General features: G+C 38.0%; 1 protein-coding gene across 5 annotated transcripts; it reads right to left on the bottom strand.

The window, feature by feature from the left end:
* Window positions 1-1,622: 1,622 nt before the first annotated feature.
* Window positions 1,623-18,758, bottom strand: mpx (myeloid-specific peroxidase). Of its 5 annotated transcripts, none has more exons than XM_058412497.1 (17): window positions 18,701-18,758; window positions 13,641-13,794; window positions 12,332-12,462; window positions 10,173-10,269; window positions 9,429-9,607; window positions 8,883-9,015; window positions 8,451-8,580; window positions 7,614-7,820; window positions 7,048-7,411; window positions 6,573-6,733; window positions 5,846-6,104; window positions 5,543-5,713; window positions 3,782-4,019; window positions 3,303-3,502; window positions 2,846-2,883; window positions 2,105-2,158; window positions 1,623-1,997 (listed from the first exon to the last, which is right to left on the bottom strand). In XM_058412497.1, the coding sequence occupies exons 1-17, from the start codon at window positions 18,741-18,743 to the stop codon at window positions 1,983-1,985; spliced, it is 2,574 nt and encodes an 857-aa protein (XP_058268480.1). In that variant the 5' UTR covers window positions 18,744-18,758; the 3' UTR covers window positions 1,623-1,982. The 5 variants fall into 5 exon arrangements, with proteins under 5 accessions (XP_058268480.1, XP_058268479.1, XP_058268481.1 ...); XM_058412496.1 differs by lacking the exon at window positions 18,701-18,758 and adding an exon at window positions 14,455-14,486 and having other exon boundaries at window positions 13,641-13,832; XM_058412498.1 differs by lacking the exon at window positions 18,701-18,758 and adding an exon at window positions 14,455-14,482.
* Between the last annotated feature and the right edge of the window lie 1,233 nt (window positions 18,759-19,991).

The raw sequence follows: 19,991 nt of genomic DNA, 5'->3' as shown, positions 1-19,991 counted from the left end.
TTTGGCTTGCTGTGCCAGAATGGGGTGACAGCGGACGGTATTAGATCGTCAAGCTGCTGGAGAAAGTGAGTTTAGTCTGGAAGGTCTAATAATGCACAATGAAACCAGACTAGATGCTACATGGTCTACACCATGTCCCTGTTACTTAAAATACTATCAAAGACATGTTTCTCACACTGGTGAACCGTTTCAATGTATTACCCACAATGCATTTCAACTACCTCTGAACATGTGGTGGAGTTTTCCTTTACTGAAGCCGATAGAAGCCTATCATAAACTCTAAAATTTTTACTAACTTTCTACATAAAACCACATCCAGTTGGTTCAGTCATGACACGCAGACTTGCTGATGTGGTTTAGAGCACTGTGTTCTGTAACTCAGGTGTGTGTGTGTGTGTGTGTGTGTGTGTATGGTGTCCTGCACTGGACTATTATCTCATCAGGGGGAATTTTGCCTCACACCCAGTATTTCTTGTATAGCCTCGGGATCCACCAGAACCTTGACCGGGATAAAGCAGTGACTGAAAGTGAGTGATATAAGTTGACATGACTCACAGGTTACTAGTTTTCACATTATTATCATTGGGATTAAACCTATTCACATTAACGGTCCAGTCGAGCAGACTAATAACGTTAAAGACTCAATAATTAAAAGAAGCTGTAATTTCCACCACGTATCTTACTTCTTAAATCGTGGACCTCTTCACAGACACCAACCTGACAGCATCAGGCTGTTTATGTCTTGTCTCACACCCTGGATATATTGTGTATGAAGTCATTTGAGCGCCATCTACTGGCAATAGATCATGGACTCTCACCATCTTTGAGCATTTTATGTATTAAACAGCTGAATAACAGGAGCTTTAAACTCATTTTATAATAATATACATAATGCGTGGCGTAATTTATTTACATGCACTTTTCACAATGACAATAAAGCTGAATCTAAATTAATCTAATCCAATAATGCTACTATTAACGACTAAAGCATTCTGGATTTATGTAAAAGAGATCTCAATCCATTCAAGCATCTGTGGGATGTGCTGGACAAACAAGTCTGATTCATGCCTCGCAATTTACAGGATTTAAAGGATCTGCTGCTAACATCTTGGTGCCAGATACCACAGCACACCTTCAGGGATCTAGTGGAGTCCATTTCCTTCGGCGGGTCAGGGCTGTTTGGGCAGCAAAAGGGGGACTGACACAATATTAGGCAGGTGGTCATAATGTTATGCCTGTTCATGTATGCTGACTAGGACGTCTAGGTTCTCATATTATATTAAAAGCTTAATAATAATTCTTGTAATATTGGCTAATTTTTTTTTTTTTTTTTTTTATAAATGAATTATATATCAACTACTATTCGAACAAGTATAACTAACTTCACGTGCATTGGAACTAAACTGCATTAAAAAATATAATGTACTCCAGATGTGTAGAATATTTTAAATATTAAAATTAGACAACATTGTCAAAGAAGACAGAGTTTGTACAGATGATGAAAAGCACTTTATTGGCAATTTTGGTTTGTAACAGAAAATTAAATGTTAATACAACACTGTACTTAAAAAGTTACTTAAACAATACTTAAAAAGAAGCAAAATATATAGAATGTGCATATATAATGATTGAATATTTGTAAAAACAGGCATAAAATTTTTATTATGAGTTTAAGAAATATATTAGCAGGTGACTTTTTCTCTCGTGCTACTAGCTAATAAGTGCTAGGGCACTGTGCTGACACTGCAGATGTCAAGAAGAAGAGATGAAACTTGTAGATGCCAGGTATGCTGCAGGTGGACTCGCCCGTCTGGGTTATACAGAGATTCAGATCTTTGTAGATGATCTTTTGCAGAAGCAATGGAAAGGAGAAAGAAACCTGGAGGTCCACGGATATTCAGGATGCCACAAGCTGCAAGATTTCCTGTGGGAACTAGGGGGGTCTGGTGGGTATGGGGTTCAACATGGACCACTGGGGCTTCTTATTCCCGACTGACCTGCGAGTGTACAAGAATAATTAGAAGAAAGATGGAAAAAATCAGAATGAGAAGAACGGTAAGCTTAAAGAAAATTGTCTTTGTTCTTAAAGAACTGTATATTTTACCTGGTTCTCCAGCAGTTCCTCTGGGTCCTCATCAGATTGCTTCTCTCTTGAAATCTGATCGGGGTTAACAACAAAAAAACAACAACAGATTAATATAGCCACAAGGGGCAAACACACCGCAGCGTTTAGCTTTACAGATCGACTCAATGACCTTAAATAATTGAATAATGAGTCTGAAAACTTCTTTAAATGACAGATTTCAATTAGTTTTAATAAGTAATGTGTTTGCTAGTATAACATAAAAACTACATAAGTTAAAAACATGTTGTTAGTCTTTATGGTTACTGTGTGCTGATTCATTCATATATATATATATATATATATATATATATATATATATACAACCGATCAGGCATAACTTTCTGAGCAGTGAGAGGTGAAGTGAATAAGACTGATGATCTCCTCATCATGGCACCTGTTAGTGGGTGGGATATATTAGGCAGCAAGTGAACATTCTGATAGAAAGGTGTCAGAATACACAGTGCAGGACGGGTCAGGGCTGTTTTGGCAGCAAAAAAGGGGGGTGGGGGGTGGCCAGGGCAACACAATATTAGGCAGGTGGTCATAATGTTATGCCTGGTCAGTGAATAGACACATATATATATATATATATATATATATATATATATATATATATATATATATATATATATATATATATATATATATATATATAGTGTTTTATCATTTCTTTTTGATTGATTCAGTGTTGTCAGAGTTGATAAAAAGCATGTCACTGACCTCATTTTCATCAGATGCCATTTTCCTGCCTCTGTCCTCTAGAAAATCAAACACCAAAGATAACTCAACATTACAGAGATCACACAAGCACATAGTATTTTTTTTAACCTAATGATGAAAAGCAAGGCAATTGAGTCTAGATACTATATACTGTATGATTATTCGAGTGATATTAGTATTCACATGGCTAAACATCAATGTGTATTCCCTATGAACAGCTCAGCTTCCCTAGCTCATCATTCCCAGTGCCAGAGCTACATCTTAGACAATTTCTCTTCTCTGTTTGTCTGGATGTCTCTATTACTTGAGGCTATTTGTCAGACTGTTTGTACACTTAAACTATACGCATTCCCCAGACTAAGAAGCCTTTTCAGTAGCAGGTGACTTAAGCATTATAGTGACGTATACATTCAAATTTCTTATGTTTTCATTATTTTTTGCTATAGATCTCACTTACTTGACTCCTGCCAAGGAGAGAGGTCAGTCCCCGGGATGTTTCCGCAATTGACAAAGCTTGCTAGGTTGCGACTAAGAATGAAAGGGTTTCTAGGAACTCGGCTGATGCCCGTGTTGTCACAGATGATGCGAGACAGAGACACTCGGTTCAGTGCGGATCTCTGTGCTAGTGTGAAAACACCCATGTTCTCCCACCAGAGCCTGAGTGCAGAAATGACAGAGTCCCAGATGAACTGCTTGATCTACGATAAAAGTCGTCTGATCCGCAGTTCATTACACAAGCATCATTCCAAACATGCGGATTATATTTGGGATACGTTTTATTCCTCTTAAACCACAGCATTTTCCCCAAACTAAACATTTTAATTTCTTAAATAAAACTACATTTTCAGTGCTTTTATTCACTTACAGTTAAATTCATTGTGAAATGCTCATGGCACAAGACAAGGCGGATCACTTATGTTAGAGAAAACACAGTACCTGTCTCCTTGGCGGATCCTCTGGAACTGCGTGGCAATGATACAGGAGAACAGAGGCCCGACTCTGCCTCCGGTGACGAACGGTTCGGCAATGCCTGCCGCCCAGAGGTCGATGTTATCGGGTGTCCCGTAGAGTTGGATGAGTCTACGTGCCAGATCTGTGTTATTCAGCACCCTCGCCAATTCATTGACATTCCTGGGTGTGGACAGACCACAGAATCTCCTCCATGCGTTATAGCCTAATGGACAGAAGACAATATGTTCAACATTGTGCTGTTCTGTGAACTTCAGGGGAACTAAGAATTCAGACAGTTTTTCTGGACAGTTATTTGGGCTGTTTGTTATGAAATGTAATATCAGTGCATATTATGTCCACTTCCCATTTCTACATACTGTATCATGTCTTTGGACTTTGTACTTATAGATTTTCATAAATATAAAATGATATGTTTAAAAAATATTACTCTGATCGATTCTTCTGGGCAAATTGTCTTTCCCAAGGTTACAACAGTTGCTCTGATTGATTGATTGATTGATTGATTGATTGATTGATTGATGATTTATGGGTCTCTAATTTTAATAAGTACAATCTAAAGTGAGTATATTCTCTGGAAGTGGATAATATAACATAAACAAAAGTGTCCAAATACTTATTTCCTCTCACTGTATATGGTTCTGTTCTCTTTGTCTGTCTGTCTGTCTATCCTGCCTGTCTGCCTGTAAGTCTATCCTGTCTGTCTATCCTGTCTGTCTGTCTGTTGATAATGTCTGTCTGTCAGTCTGTCATGTCTGTTTATCCTGTCTGTCTATTTGTCAGTCTGTCCTGTCTGTCTATCCTGTCTGTCTGTCAGTCTATCCTGTCTGTCTATCCTATCTGCCTGTCTGTCCATCCTGTCTGTCTGTCTATCCAGTAACTATTCTATTTGGCAGTCGGTCTATCTTGCCTATTTTTCTGTCTGTCTGTCTTGTCTGTCTATCCTGTCTGTCTGTCTGTCGATAATGTCTGTCTGTCACTCTGTCCTGTCTGTTTATCCTGTTTGTCTATTTGTTAGTCTGTCCTGTCTGTCTATCCTGTTCGTCTGTCTGTCTGTGTGTCTATCCAGTCTGTCTTTCTGTCTATCCTTTCTGTCTGTATGTCAGTCTATCCTGTCTGTCTATCTTGTCTGTATGTCTGTCTGTTTGTCCATCCTGTCTGTCTATCGTGTTTGTCTGTCTGTCAGTCTATCCTGTCTGCCTATCCATCTATCCAGAAACTATTCTATTTGTCAGTCTGTCTATCTTGTCTATTTATCTGTCAGTCTGTCTATCCTGTCTGTCTGTCTAGCTTGTCTGTCTGTCTGTCTATCCTGTCTGTCTGTCCGTCTATAATGTCTGTCTGTCAGTCTGTCCTGTCTGTTTATCCTATCTGTCTATTTGTGAGTCTGTCCTGTCTGTCTATCCTGTGTGTCTGTTTGTCTGTCTATCTTGTCTGTCTGTATGTCAGTCTATCCTGTCTGTCTATCCTGTCTGTCTGTGTATCCTGTCTGTCTATCTGTCTATCCAGTAACTATTCTATTTGTCAGTCTGTCTATCTTGTCTATTTATCTGTCTGTCATCTGTCTGTCTGTCTATCCTGTCTGTCTGTCTGTCTGTCTATCTTGTCTATTTATTGTCTTTTCAGTCTCTCTGTCTTTCTGTGTGTGTGTGTGTGTGTACCTATATATCCATTGTACATTGTGTGTGTGTGTGTTGTATGCATGTGTGCGTGTGTGTGTGTGTTTACTTGGTAGGCCGTGGTCTCGGCTCCTCTGAAGGTTGAGGGAACCCAGGTCCTGGGCGATTTGGCTGGTGAAAGCGAACAGTCTCTCCCTCACTGCATCCACCAGTATGCCATCCTGCCTGTTCAGCTTAGCTGGCCGACTAATCAGCCCCCGGATCTGAGGATCAATCCCACCTGGGGGAAAGGTTACAGGTGAGATTAAGGTTGGATAATAAAATTGCTATTTTATATGGAATGCTCAGTGCTCCTGTCACCATTCAGTGACCCCATTATGTTTGATGCAAAACCTTAATTGTATAAACTCACCTTCAAATAGAATTCTCCATGGTGTAAAGAAGGCTAGTTGCAAAGGAACACTAGGGGCCCTTTGATTTTCCTGGAAGTTTTCATCCAGACGGAAGATGACGGGCTGGATGGTTGCGTGGGCGAAGCGGTAAGCGGCTGTGGCGAAAACATTGGAGATGGTTGGGTTAATATTAGCGTTGTATCCAGGATACCTCCCGAGCTGCCTCCTCATGGCTTCTTGGCCCACGATGTGTGGTAGATAATCTCTAAACACAATGATCTGCGAGACACAGAATGAATCTTTACTCTAAGGCAGGATCACCAAAAATTTTCCCAAATTTGAATTAAGCTACATAATCTCACACCATCAGACCCATAACTAGTTCTTTCCAAGCTGCTAGATGGTGAATGTCAAGTGTAAAGAATTATAACAATCACATATGGAACTGGATGTAGACATTAATTTATAACAAAAAATGCACAAACAATTCAATGAAGGATAAATTGTAAAACATTCAAAGCTATTGGTGATATAAAATGTGATGAAATAAAATCTTGCTTAATGTGTCATTAATAAATAGTCTAATTTTGTCTGTCATTGGCCCAAAATAAATGAACCAGAGACTCTCTTCTTTATACTATATACTTCCAGAAAAATTCAAAATAATCAACTTTAAAGCATTTAACAGCAAATAATCTGCTGTGTGTTTTTTGAGTGTGTGTGTGTGTGTATGTGTGTGTGCAGTACCTGATGGTAGGCTCCTACGATTTTGCGAGCTTCCTGATAAATCTGTTCATTGCCCCATTGTGGGTTTAGGCGGCGCAGAGCACGCGCGAGCCGGTTGTGTTCTCGCAGGAAGAGTGTGTGCAGCGAAGTGAGAGCGATGTTCTCATCCACACGCTCGTCACCTGCAAACATGAACTGCTTTTAACTGTTTGCTCTTTCATTTATCCGACATTTTTTATCTGCTTATGTTTCTTAAAAGAGACACAAAACTATTCCAAGGAACGCCTATTCTAGGAACACTGGGTGCAAGGGCTGGAGAATCCACTCTGGATGGGATGCCAGTGTATCACAGGGCATCATGTACATACTCATTCCCTCCTAAGGGCAATTTAGTATAGCCAATCCGCCTACCTGCATGTTTATGAGCAGTATGAGGAACATACAGAACTTAGGATTGAACCTCCACACATATATATGTTTTTCATTGCAAACCCACCTGCGATAAAGCACGGCACTTCCTCCAGGCCAGTGGTGTTTTGAATACGATTGCGAGTGGTGCACATTTTGCTGACCACCCTGGTGAAAGGCAGCAGCTCACGGCCATTGTCCTTAAATCTGTCATTGACACGCATGAGGCCTGCATCATTGGAGAGATCTCTGAGATCTCGAGAGAGCCCATCCTCTGAGCCGTACAACTGGCCAGCATCCAGGAATGATGTCAGAGTGTTGATCTGCTCCCGCACTCTGGGCACACCTCCAAACATGTAGGCACTGTATCCAGAGCCACAGGCGGGTGCAGAGCGAAAAACTGGGAGGCAGTTGTTGGGACCGGAGGGCAGGCGCGGGTCATCTCTTGGAATCTAAGTCGAATAATGCAAAAGGAAAAGTTACTCAAGGACGACTAAGGTCATTTTTGGTTATTTATTCCAAGCTGAATTAGGGATAGTCCATCAGAACCAATTCTACTCCCCTATCACTCTAACTCATAAACATTAACTCACAAAATGCTGTAGAACCTTTGTGTGTGTGTGTATGTGTTGGTGTGTGTGTGTGTTTATGGACCTGGATGGGGAAGCATGGCTCTGAGCGCTCGCAGCTGTCATCACAGTTTATGCCGTTGCTAAAGGACCGGATACTGGGTGACATGGGGGTGAAGGACAAGTCGTGGTCATTCCACTGGCCGAAGAAGGTGATGAGGAGTGTGAACTCATTGTCGCCCACAACATTTCGGTCCTGTGTGCTGAAAATGCGGTTTGACACCAGCCTCACCTAGACAGAAAAAACAGAATATTGATATTCTGCTTCAGGAAAAGTCGAACTGTTTCACAAGACAAATGATGCAATAAGGAAATCTGATCACATGGGCAGCACAGGGTGGCAGATACCACTATAGAATAAGCTTTTACTATTCATAGGTAATATATTTTCTATGAAAATCTCATTTTAAATGTGAAGCTAGACATAAAACATAAGAAAATGGCCCAACTCTGCCAAGGACAGGAGTACATAAGCCAGTGAAGTAACCCAGATGACAGTGTAAAACTACTGGAGCTATAGAGATCCACAGTTCAGATGGGAAAAGCTGATGACCTGACAGTCATAGACCAGATAAAATGTACGTTGAAGTGATACTTTAGTGTAACTCAATATTGCTCACCACAGTGAAGCATGGTGGTGGTAGCATCCCAGTAAAAGTTATCATTAGCCTCTTGGTTGTTTCTCTGCCTAATGCCTTACGTGCTCTTGCCCCACTTATACACCCAAAATATCCTAAATCTGGACACGCTCCTGAAAATGTTACTTAATCAGCTGCTATACAAAAAGCCATAATTCTGTCCTAAACTGACAGTAATCAACATGCCTTTAAAAATTCCAAGCAGAATTCAAATGCTTTCATACCAGAGGAAGCACAACATTATTATAGAGTCTTCCAGGGTTCCATCCTTGAGGTTCAGAGATGCGATCCTCATAAACAGGAGGCAGCCAACGGGTGAACGCTGTGTTTGAAGCACCCTGAAGTGGATTCCTCCTGCAGATTTAAAACAATAGTCTGAGATTCTTATGTCACAGCATTAAGCCCTAGAGACATGTACACTGTGAGTGGCAATGTGCCATTGTCTAGAATTGAAAACTCATAACAGATGAGCGAAATAATGCTTCAAAGCAATAAAATATAGTTTTATCTATTACACTAGCTGTCCCCAGATCCCTGACTAGCATGACGGCATTGACAGCGGCAGTAAGTCATTAATTAATAATAATTAGATAAAACTATATTTTATTGCTTTGTGTGTGTGTGTGTGTGTTCCTGCTTTAACATGTGTCTCTCACTCGTTGTTGCAGACGCTGCTGGCCGTGCGATATCTGTTCAGATTCTGCGTCGTTCTGCAAGGAGGAGGAAGGGTTTGAGCGGCACAGCCGGTCAGTTTCGCAATCAGCTCAAGTTCTTCAAGAGTTAGCAGCGCTGAGAGAGAGACCAGACAAACAGGGTGAACCCCCCCACACACAAATACACAAAAACTACATATAGACAGCATTGATGTAGCTGTATATATTTGAGTGAAATATCCTGTACATCTGTGTTTATAATAATTGTTTTATATTCTCGTCTAGTGTTTGTAGCTTTCTTAACATTTCTTTTCAAAAGAGTTGATGGGATCAAGGGAGTAAAAATGTCCTTGCTCCCTGGGGGGGAAGGATGGTGTAATCACAGCAACGCTAGCCAATCACGTGCATCTATGAGCTCATGTATGTGGAAGAGGGCAGATAGCTCTTTCCTCCAAGTACGTAATGCTGCCATGTGACTCAGCATAGATACAGCAGGCAGACTTAATGTGTTTTGGTGTAAGTCTGTCTGTGTGTGTGTGTGTGTCAGACCTGTGGCATTAATAGATCTCTTGTGTGCGTGGTGCGTTCTCTCTGCAATGATCCTCAACGTCTGCTCCAGGTAATCTGCAGCTCTCACAGCTTCACGTGACTTCCGTTTCGGCTGCTTCATCAGACGCAGCGTATCAGACGGCTTGACGAAATCGGAACTGCGCACCCTCTCAAGGCTCCTGTAAACACACACACACACATATACACAATATAAATCAGTATGATAACTCTGTGCTTACTCAGATAGTAGATAGTTGAGTGCAAATGTTTGTACCCCTTGGATTCTGCATGACAAAATGTACCGTTATTGTACTGCACAGATATTATCCATGACAGAAATTCGTCTTTATTAAACTTTTGGAAGCTTGTTAAAGCCAGATGAATGTGGCTGTGTAAACGTTTGCATTCCAATGATATGTTACGATTTTACAATATGACAATACAAATAACTTCTTGATTAGGTCTACTTTAGCTTCATCTTGGTCACACACTCTGATCACAGTATGCATCAATGTTGCTCCATGTTAATATCTATATTGTGTCTCTGTTATCTGTTAGTTTATATTAGATGAGATTTCTTTTTTTTTTTTTTTGTAGCCTGTAGTTTTGTAATCTTGTATTCCAACACATTGATTTCTGCAACTGTTTGCTTATTATCTACTTTCAGTTTTGTTGTTTCGATCTAGAGTATAGTTGATTCTTGGGATAAACAACTTTGCTCTAATATAAGAAGTGTTGACTCACGTTTTACGAGAGTACAAATAAGAGTCATCTACGATTTGTTTCGCTTCCTTGAAGGCGTCCACAATGAAAGGCCTGGTCAATTCTTTCGCTTTAGATCCTGTACAAACAAAAACATCACAGCAAAGTTAAGAATACATGCAGTACAAAGGTCAAGAGTCAGACTGATGACTGGCGTATGTGTTTTTAAGTGATTCAGAATGATGTTAAAATCTATTTAATCATTTGTCAATAGTCATTAATTACTGTTTTTCTTAATAAGCTTATTATTATTATTCTTAGACAATTATATATCAACTGTAACTCCTCCTAGAGCTTTTGACCTACATGCACCAAACTCGGCATGGTTGTTCATCTTGGTCTGAAGTTTGACATACGCTCAGCACAATGAGGGGAACTTGTGTTCTGGTGACGTCACATGACGCCATGTGCACACCAACCCCGAAAATAAGCTCGCAAAATTTGCAAAATTACCGCAACATACACATGTAACATATCAAAACGCTCAGCACAATGAGGGGAACTCCGTGATGTGTATCCTGGTAAAATATCCAGCCGCCCCCAAAAATATTGGCACCCTATCTCTCCACTCGCCTCCAGACGGATCGGCACCCTATCTGTCTGCTCTCCACCAAATGTATTGGCGACTGTGTCTATCCCCTCGCTTCCAAAAAGCAAATAATATTTAATAATAATTAATAGTAATAATTATTATTATTCTTGAGTATCTCCATATTAACTCATTCTGTTCATGAATACCATACTATATTAACATAACATATTAATTCATATAATGATTATTTGTGGACCTTATAGTGAAGTGATACTAATTTTAACAGCTAACTTGAATATTGTTTTAGCCTTTTAGACTTCTGATGAAAGTAAACAATAGTCCTATTTTATTTTAGTCACTTGGCAATTGTTAGTTCACTTCAGATTTGGGCTAGTTGACTATTTTAATCATCAAACGCTGACTAAACATCTTCAGTCAATGAAAATTGTTTTTAATAACAATAATAATAATAATAATAATAATAATAATAATAATAATAATAATAATAATAATAATAATAACAATAATAATAATAATAAATCACACAATATGGGGTCACTGTAATCGATAATGCTAACGCTCCGGAGTCAAACAAAACCAGAGAATCCAGCAATGCGCGCGCCCGAGCCTGGCAACGTGAGCGCGCAAACGTGAAGTAGAAAGTAAAAGTTCCGCTTATTTATTTATTTATTTATTTATTTATTTATCTATCTATCTATCTATCTATCTATCTATCTATCTATCTATCTATCTATCTTTTTTCCCTTTTCAACCGACCATGACATTCATGACATTTTCGTCTCGTTTATATTCGTTATTATTATTTTGTTACACGACGTCGCATATTTTTAGCTGGAGGGTGAATTATTATTATTTAATTCGTTTCATCTGTCATTCGTATTATTTAAATCGTTCAGAAAATCTTTCCTCTTAGTTTTCTTCAGCGATAATAACCATCAATGTACTCAAAAACGCCTTCCTGACCTTTTTCTGTATATCCTGTCAGTTATACATATAAATATGGATATAAGTCACTGACATCCTTCCTTATTTCCATATATGGTAAACACTCCCCTATGGTCCCATTTATGGTCTTAAAGACACGCCCACTTTACATTAAGGTCCAAAAGTCTACACTGAATATGGGATTTAAAAAAAAAAAAAAATTAGTTTAATTTAGTTATTCATTTGTAATGAAAATAGTTTTATTGAATTAAACAGCATGCAAAGTCGAAGCATTTTCACACTCACACACTATTCTTCTGTTTATATCTCAGACATGTTGACAGTTGACTGAAGATTAATAAGGAGCCTAACGTCCCTTTTTACCGTGTGCTGAAAACACATTTACTTGCAAAGATTTTGACATCATTAGGCAAACCATTTTGACCACAGCGTTTGTTCAACTGCTTCCTTACACAATATGGTCTTTCCCTAAAAGCACAGGCTTTGTGTGGCTGAAGTGAGTTTCTCTGACGCTGCTAAAATGTGAGTCTAGTGAAAAGAAATGAACCTAGAACCTTGAGCCTCAGAAGCTCAGCATCATCTGTATCTTGGTATTTATGATCACCATATTGCTGAAATGTTTACTGCTCCTGTTTAAACTCACCTGACACAGCCAGGCAGCTGAACATGGAGCACAGACCCAGCAGAAATAGAGAAGTTGAGAGATTCATGTCTGAAGCACAGATGCACACACCACAGTTCAGAGCAATGTCATGAGTTTTGTCTTCTCCTGATCTGCAACAAGGAAAAAACGTAAAAAAAACCCCGGCCTAGATAGGTAGATAGATAGATAGATAGATAGATAGATAGATAGATAGATAGATAGATAGATAGATAGATAGATAGATAGATAGATAGATAGATAGATAGATAGATAGATAGATAATAAATATAAATAAATAAATAAAACAAAAAATACTAAATACAGAGATTTAAAAAATATATAACAAAAAAAAAACTAAATTCAGAGATTTTAAAAAATATATATATAAGAAAAAATACTAAACACTGATACTTAAATATTTATATGAGATAGGTAATGTGCAAAAACAAGAATTTAAATCTGCAGCTTGTAAATGTTTGTCGTTACGTATTACTTTGCGTGTGAGATGTATGATAAGCATATTTGTCATATTATTCATTCTAAGCACGTCTACACACTGAGTCATTTCAGTACAGAGCTCTGTTTACACTAATGACACATATGGAGCACTTAAAAAATGGAATACTGTTATATATTAAGATCAGGATTAAGGGTGGGGTTAGAGTGACCTTATGACTTTATTTGTATTAAATCAAACAAAATATAGTATAAAATAATGTCATCCCTAATCATAATAAAGATTTCATTAAAAATTTCTTATGAGTGCAATTCTGATTTGAAAGAAATGGATTTTTGTGTTCAAACAACTCAGGGAAAATGTGTCATATTTAATTTGCAGTAACATTCAATTATTTTTCATATTTATTTAGAATATTATGCTTAATTATAAATGCTGCATGTTCAATTTTTATGCAAATGCAAAGGTCTTTTATTTATAATCACAATTCTTTTTACCACTGAAAAATAATAATACAAAATGATAATAATTATCCAAGGACAATCTAGTTTTAATTTTAGTTTTAATCTAGTTTTTATGGTTGCATTTACAGTCAAATTAAATTAAATTAAATTAAATTAAATTAAATTAAATTAAATTAAATTAAATTAAATTAAATTAAATTAAATTAAATTAAATTAAATTAAATTAAATTAAATAATTTATGTAATGTAATTTAAATAATGTAAAGATATAATTGACCAAAAAAATTTCTAAACCATACCATGTCAATATAAAATAAATAGATTAAATTCAATTAAAATATATGACTTATTTTACTGATCCAAGTTGAAATGCAGAAGATGTACTCACCTGTGTGTTTTGCCTCTTGGCTCCTGATGAATTTTGCAGATTGTGGAGAGTGCAGAGGGCTTTTTATAAACACACCAGCTCCAACCATCTCCATCACCATTGATGGGCTGTGGCATTTCTTGACATTTCCTCCTAGGGTACTTCCTCCTTCTTCCTAACCGGCAAACATGTTTTTCGAGTGAGCTATTAACTCTGAAATCAATCAAAATTTCCCAAAAGGTCATATGCATTATTCGTCTAATTATTTGATCTGTAGTTATTGTAAAAGAACTAGTAAATCATTTCAGTAGAAATCTGCAGGAAATACATTTGTGTTTTTCCTCCACCTGATATACAGTATTTTTTCAGGTCTTCACATGCCTGGCTGTCTGAACAAAGCAATAGGTGTATTTTTTAAATCGTTATTTCTAAAGCATTAACACTGAACTGCTCTGTTTGTCTGTCTGTGGAGAAATGCATGGCGATATTACTCTACAGTGCAGAGGGATAAACTGTACAAGGAATATATACTGTAAAGTCTGTTAAAAAATGCAGGGATTTTGTACTGCAAAAAAATTAAAACAAGATAAACCAGGTCTGATCTTTTTCCTCTTTCACGTGAAAATAGCAACTAAACAAAGTGAAAACAAATAGAAATATTTTAGGAAAAACAAGAAAAAAAATAAAAATAAAAATAAACCCTTTGCTGTCTATGATTCCTTCTATCTGGTGTCGAGCCCTAGTCCCAGCTGAAGAGAAACACGGCATAATGAATATGATATATCTAAAATATAAACCAGGAAATGATTTCTTTCACACTAAAAGTGTTTTCTACCTGAAAAGATCATGCATGGAGATTCCCCGATTGCCTAGTGAGTACAAGTACTTTTTTTAAAAGCTAAACAGATGACCTCATGGTAGATTTAGCCCTGAACAGGTGTTTCCTTCTGTGCTTGTGTCCCTCTGCGATCGATTTAGACCGATAATGATGACGCATTTGTCCGTAATAATTGGCTAATGACGATGCACTACAGCTTAATAACATGCAAATGCTTAGGAATTACGTTCATATTTTTTTTTCTGAAAACCATTTTTCATCCATTAATCCTAAACTGATATGTAAACTGATAAACTCTTGGGTGTGTGCTGTTACAGGAACAGAACCGCAGTGGTGATGTGATGTGAAGCGTGTTCCAGAGAGTTCCTGCTCTCTCACAAAGGTGATTATTTTCAGGTAACAGCAGGATTATCACTTTTAACCTTTTAACTGTTTAGAGTTTGTTGATTTCTTCTCCAAAAACAAGTTATCATCTATTATCTATTCTCTCTCTCTCTCTCTGTCTGTCTCTCTCTGTGTCTGTGTGTCTCTCTCTCTCTCTCTCTCTCTCTCTCTGTCTGTCTCTCTCTGTGTCTCTGTGTGTCTCTCTCTCTCTCTCTCTCTCTCTCTCTGTCTGTCTCTCTCTCTCTCTCTCTCTGTCTGTCTCTCCCTGTGTCTCTGTGTGTCTCTCTCTCTCTCACCCTCTCTCTCTCTCTCTCTCTCTCTCTCTGTCTGTCTCTCTCTGTGTCTCTGTGTGTGTCTCTCTCTCTCTCACCCTCTCTCTCTCTCTCTCTCTCTGTCTGTCTCTCTCTGTGTCTCTGTGTGTGTCTCTCTCTCACCCTCTCTCTCTCTCTCTCTCTCTCTCTCTCTCTCTCTGTCTCTCTCTCTCTCTCTGTCTCTCTCTCTCTCTCTCACCCTCTCTCAAAACTGCACCAACATCCATGCCATAATAAAAATTTCCACTTTTTCCCCCATTCTGATGATTACTGTGTATAAACCGATTTTTTTATGCACATGATTTTATTCATTGCTCTGCAGCCACATGATTAGATATTTGTATAATTGTGCAGGTGTAAAGGTGCTCCTATGAAAGTAGGGTGAACATGTGTATAGTGAAACACGTTTCTGTGCATGTCACAACATGGGAGGAAGTTAGGGTCAAAGCAGAAGCCAAGAAATGTTGCTTAAATTGCTTAAACCTGCTTCATCTCTGACCCTCTATTAATGTATAGAAGCTTACACACTAACACTGAACTCCAGGCAGTGAAGTCAAGGCATTGGAGTAATTTCTCAAGGTACTTACTGCATGATTCTCAAGGTTTTACCTGAGCTGGCTTTTGATATTTCTGATTTACACACAAACGCACATAATTGCTTCATGTATACAGTTGAAGAACCTGAGTAGGAAAGGTTCCTTTATTTTTTTTATCTTGGGTAATATTAACAAACTCTTACAATGGTGTGTTTCAACAGAGACACAAACAGGACGGTTTGAGTTAGTCAACACAGCTCTGCCAGAGTTTATCTATATCTATTATCTAATCTATACATTTAGGCTTACAATATGGGTTTTTAAGGTTATTGTAGATGTATTTATTCCAGTGAATCCTAACTCAGGACATTTAAAGCAGAGTTTAACGCCAATAGAAATTTTAATTCGGTTTTAAGGACGTTGCTCAACGGCCTAACGATGGTTTTTCGAGCTATCCTGTTTGGCAACCCTGCTTAATTTCTATACCTTCCCCCTAAACATTTCTTTATGTGTACATTTATTAAGCGAACTCCACTTTTACGAACTCTGATGAGGTTCTAGCTTATGATTAATCTAGCCATAGGGGACACAGTCCAGGGACTTCTGAGCCCTGATAAATAGAGAAGGTTCGCGTCAGGATGGGCATCTGGCGTAAAACATTTTGCCAAATTTAATCTTGCGACGTTTAGGGGGACAAAGTTTGGGGGGAGAGGCCAGATTAAGATGGTTTGGACATGTTCAGAGGAGGGAGAGTGAGTATATTGGTAGGAGAATGTTGGACAGGCAGGAGGCAAAGAGGAAGGCCAAAGAGGAGGTACATGGATGTAATTAATGGGAATATGAAGCAAGTCTTGAGGATGCAGAAGATAGGGATAGGTGGAAAGAGATGATTCACTGTGGTCACAGCTACTTTTGCACATGTAAAGTTTGTGAACTTATTTATGTTATTAAATTTTGATCATTATGTTTCTAAAAATGAAACTCATCCACTGTTAATCTGTTGTCTCGGCTACTTGGTGAAGGAGTTGTGTTTACTCATGTTTCGAAGGCAGCAGGTAAACTTTTGTTACAATATGTAACCTACTTGACGTGTCTTACAGTGTGGGAATGACGTGCGTAATGTTGACATGTGATAAAGTGATGTTGCGCTCAGGGTGTTTTCTGGCCTCCTGGATCCACATCCACTACAGATTAAGCGGTTACTGGAAGTGTGTGAGCGTGAGAGAGAAACAGTGCTGTGTTTTGCATGAACACACGTCAAGGCACTAAACAATGCAGATCTTTTATTTGCTTTTATCTGATTGTAACTTGGGCAGAACGGTGGCTAAATGGTTAGCATTGTTGCCTCACAGCAAGAAGATCCTGGGTTAGAATCCTGGGTTCGAACAGGCAGGGGCCTTTCTGTGTGGAGTTTGCATGTTCTCCCTGTGGGTTTACTCCGGATACTCCGGTTTCCTCCCACATGTACATTAGGTTGATTGGTAATTCTAAATTGCCTGTAGGAGTAAGTGTATGTGGTTGTCGCTCTATAGATGGACTGGTGACCTGTCTAGGGTGTACCCCTGCCTTTTGCCCAATGTATGCTGGGATAGGCTCCAGCAGATCCCTGTGACCCTAATTAGGAATAAAGTGGGTATAGAAAATAGAGGCATGCTAATACCTGAATAAAGATTTCATATCATCGTTTTCTTTGGTTTATTATATAAATATATAATAAATAAATAAAAATAGAAAAATTAATTAATTAATTTATTATTTTTTTTAAATAATAAAAAATAAAATAAATTAATTAAAGAAAAAAAGGGGGGGGCAATTATAATTATCTGAAACAATCAACATAATCAATGAAAGGGCGCCACACTGCTTTCCTGTCTTTGACCTATAAACTACTCACACACACCAGACTTTCCTCATTCATTCATATGGAATTAGGGATCATGATTTTAATATATAATCATTAATATAATATTGAAATTGTATTAAAAATCTTTCTTACCCCCCCCCCCCATATTATGTTTGCATTGCCATGAAAAACATCCAAAAAAAATTTGAAAAAAGACATATAATAATAAATAATAAATGTTTTCGGAAGACTCGGATTGGCAAGTGATGACAATGCAAGCTTCCTTATATTTTTTGCTGTGTTTTTCACCTGAATTAATTTGATTAGGTTGCATTCTTTATCCTAGCAGTATTTTCTAGTGCCCTTTAAACCACTATTATTGGCTTATTGTATTTATACGCCAAAAATAATGACTGCAAAGTGCATTCTTGAGTATTTTGCACATGCATGAAACAGATTAAAAGCATTCCTTTTCTTGGAAAGTGTTTGTGAGCCATCACTGGCCAATGCTGTCATCCAAAGCAACTTAAGTGATAGAGTTTAATGGCTCTCAGGTAATCTTCTTATAAATAATATATATATATATATGCAGTGATGAGCTTATTTATTTAAATAAAAGCACTAGAAACTTAGAAACAGGAACAACCAAAGGGCCGAGAGAAATTATATTAAAAAAGAGCTTATAACAATCTGAAAGCAAGACAATGCCTAAGCAACATCACGCTTGGGCAAGTTCCCACCGAACGTTGCCAGAGAGCTTCCTTCTTCTATCAATATTCTCGTAGCTTGGGCCAATTATTTTTTTCCTCTCTTGACCTTGACCTGTAAACACTGCGTCTGATTCATCCTCCCTTAGTAAATAAAGCAATCAAAGTGTAATCATATTTGATAGTTCATCATATTTGAAATAAATTATTCATTTCTTAACATCGGAGCATTTTCCTTATTGAAGGGAAATTCCCTCAAGCTTATACATTTATGAGTAATATATTATATACTGTATGTAAAGGTTTCTCATTTAAAGGGAAAGGAATTTTCTCTTCTGATTTTCTCGCCTGATATGTTCAACCATTAAGACTGAGACGAAGTCAAAACCCTAAACACTAGTACCCAGAGTAAGAGGCATAATAGATCGACCAAGGATTAAAATCTTAAAAACTGTGACTTACCAGAGGACAAAAGAATGGAGTTTGCTCGTTTTATTGTGTCCATGTTGATGATTGAATGTCTTTGTCTTGTTCCACTCCACAGTGGTGGTTAATATGAAGCTCATATGAAAGTAGACACTCATGTACTATGGTCATGTACTATGAAATCTCAGGTGAGAACCTCCTTCCCTCAGCCAGGGCATTAAAAATGGGTCGTAGATGGATATTCCAGCACGACAATGACCCGAAACACACAGCCAAGCCAACAAAGGAGTGGCTCAAGAAGAAGCACGTTAGCCAGTTTTCAGACCTTAATCCCATAGAAAATCTGTGGAGGGAGCTGAAGGTTTGAGTTGCCAAACGTCAGCCTCGTAACCTTAATGACTTAGAGAGGATCTGCAAAGAGGAGTGGGACAAAATCCCTCCAGAGATGTGTGCAAACCTGGAGGCCAACTACAAGAAACGTCTGACCTCTGTGATTGCCAACAAGGGTTTTGCCACCAAATACTTATCAAATACTTATTTCACTCATTAACATGCAAATCAATGTAAAACTTTATTTAAAAAGCGTTTTTTTTCTGGATTTTTCACTCACTGTTCATATAAACCTGCCATTAAAATTATAGCCTGATCATTTTCTTTGTCAGGGGATCAAGTGAACACACCACATCTTTATTCCTTTATTGCCATTCATATATAAATTGTTTTGCACAGAGTTGATATCACTTGCAGCCAAAAAAGAATTAGATCCTTGCTAAACCTTTCGCAAGATTCTATTACAGTACAAACCTGCGTGCAGACATGTACCAGCCACATGAAAACTGTCTAGAAGGAAGTTTGAATAATTACAGTAGGGGACTGTATGTACTGTGTGACATCTGTGATGAGAAGGAAGATCAGTGGTACAAACAGCGAGTACAAGAAAGCCTTCATTTTGTCACGTACTGTATATACTACAGAAATAGGGAAATTCCTTTCTTTGGAATTCTTTGGGAACTAATGACTAACTAGCACATACTGACATCTATTTAAGGTTGTCGTTATAGGTTATAACCTGCTGATGACACTCTAAGTTCAGTGGCCACTTCCCTCTGAGAACATCCTGTTTGAATCCTCGCAATGGCGAGGTACTGCTGATCAATTGTTAGGCGTGGTCTTGGTCTCATGATGTCAAAATGTGAACAGCATGATGAAGAGGTCTGTTTAAATACCAATTCTAATCAAACCAGAAAATTTATTGGTCGATTCATGGATCAAACACCAGTTGTGAATTTTGCCGTTAAGCACCTTGTTAGAGAACAGCAAATTATGC

This window comes from Hemibagrus wyckioides, linkage group LG16, assembly GCF_019097595.1.
Source record: "Hemibagrus wyckioides isolate EC202008001 linkage group LG16, SWU_Hwy_1.0, whole genome shotgun sequence".
NCBI lineage: Eukaryota > Metazoa > Chordata > Actinopteri > Siluriformes > Bagridae > Hemibagrus > Hemibagrus wyckioides.
This window is presented reverse-complemented; position numbering and strand designations above follow the sequence as displayed.

Coding starts and splice junctions, on each gene's coding strand:
- mpx (XM_058412496.1), bottom strand. Junction 10,270..12,331: donor CAGCTGCCTGGCTGTGTCAG/GTGAGTTTAAAC, acceptor TTGTTTGTACAG/GATCTAAAGCGAAAGAATTG. Junction 6,734..7,047: donor AGTGCCGTGCTTTATCGCAG/GTGGGTTTGCAA, acceptor TCATGTTTGCAG/GTGACGAGCGTGTGGATGAG.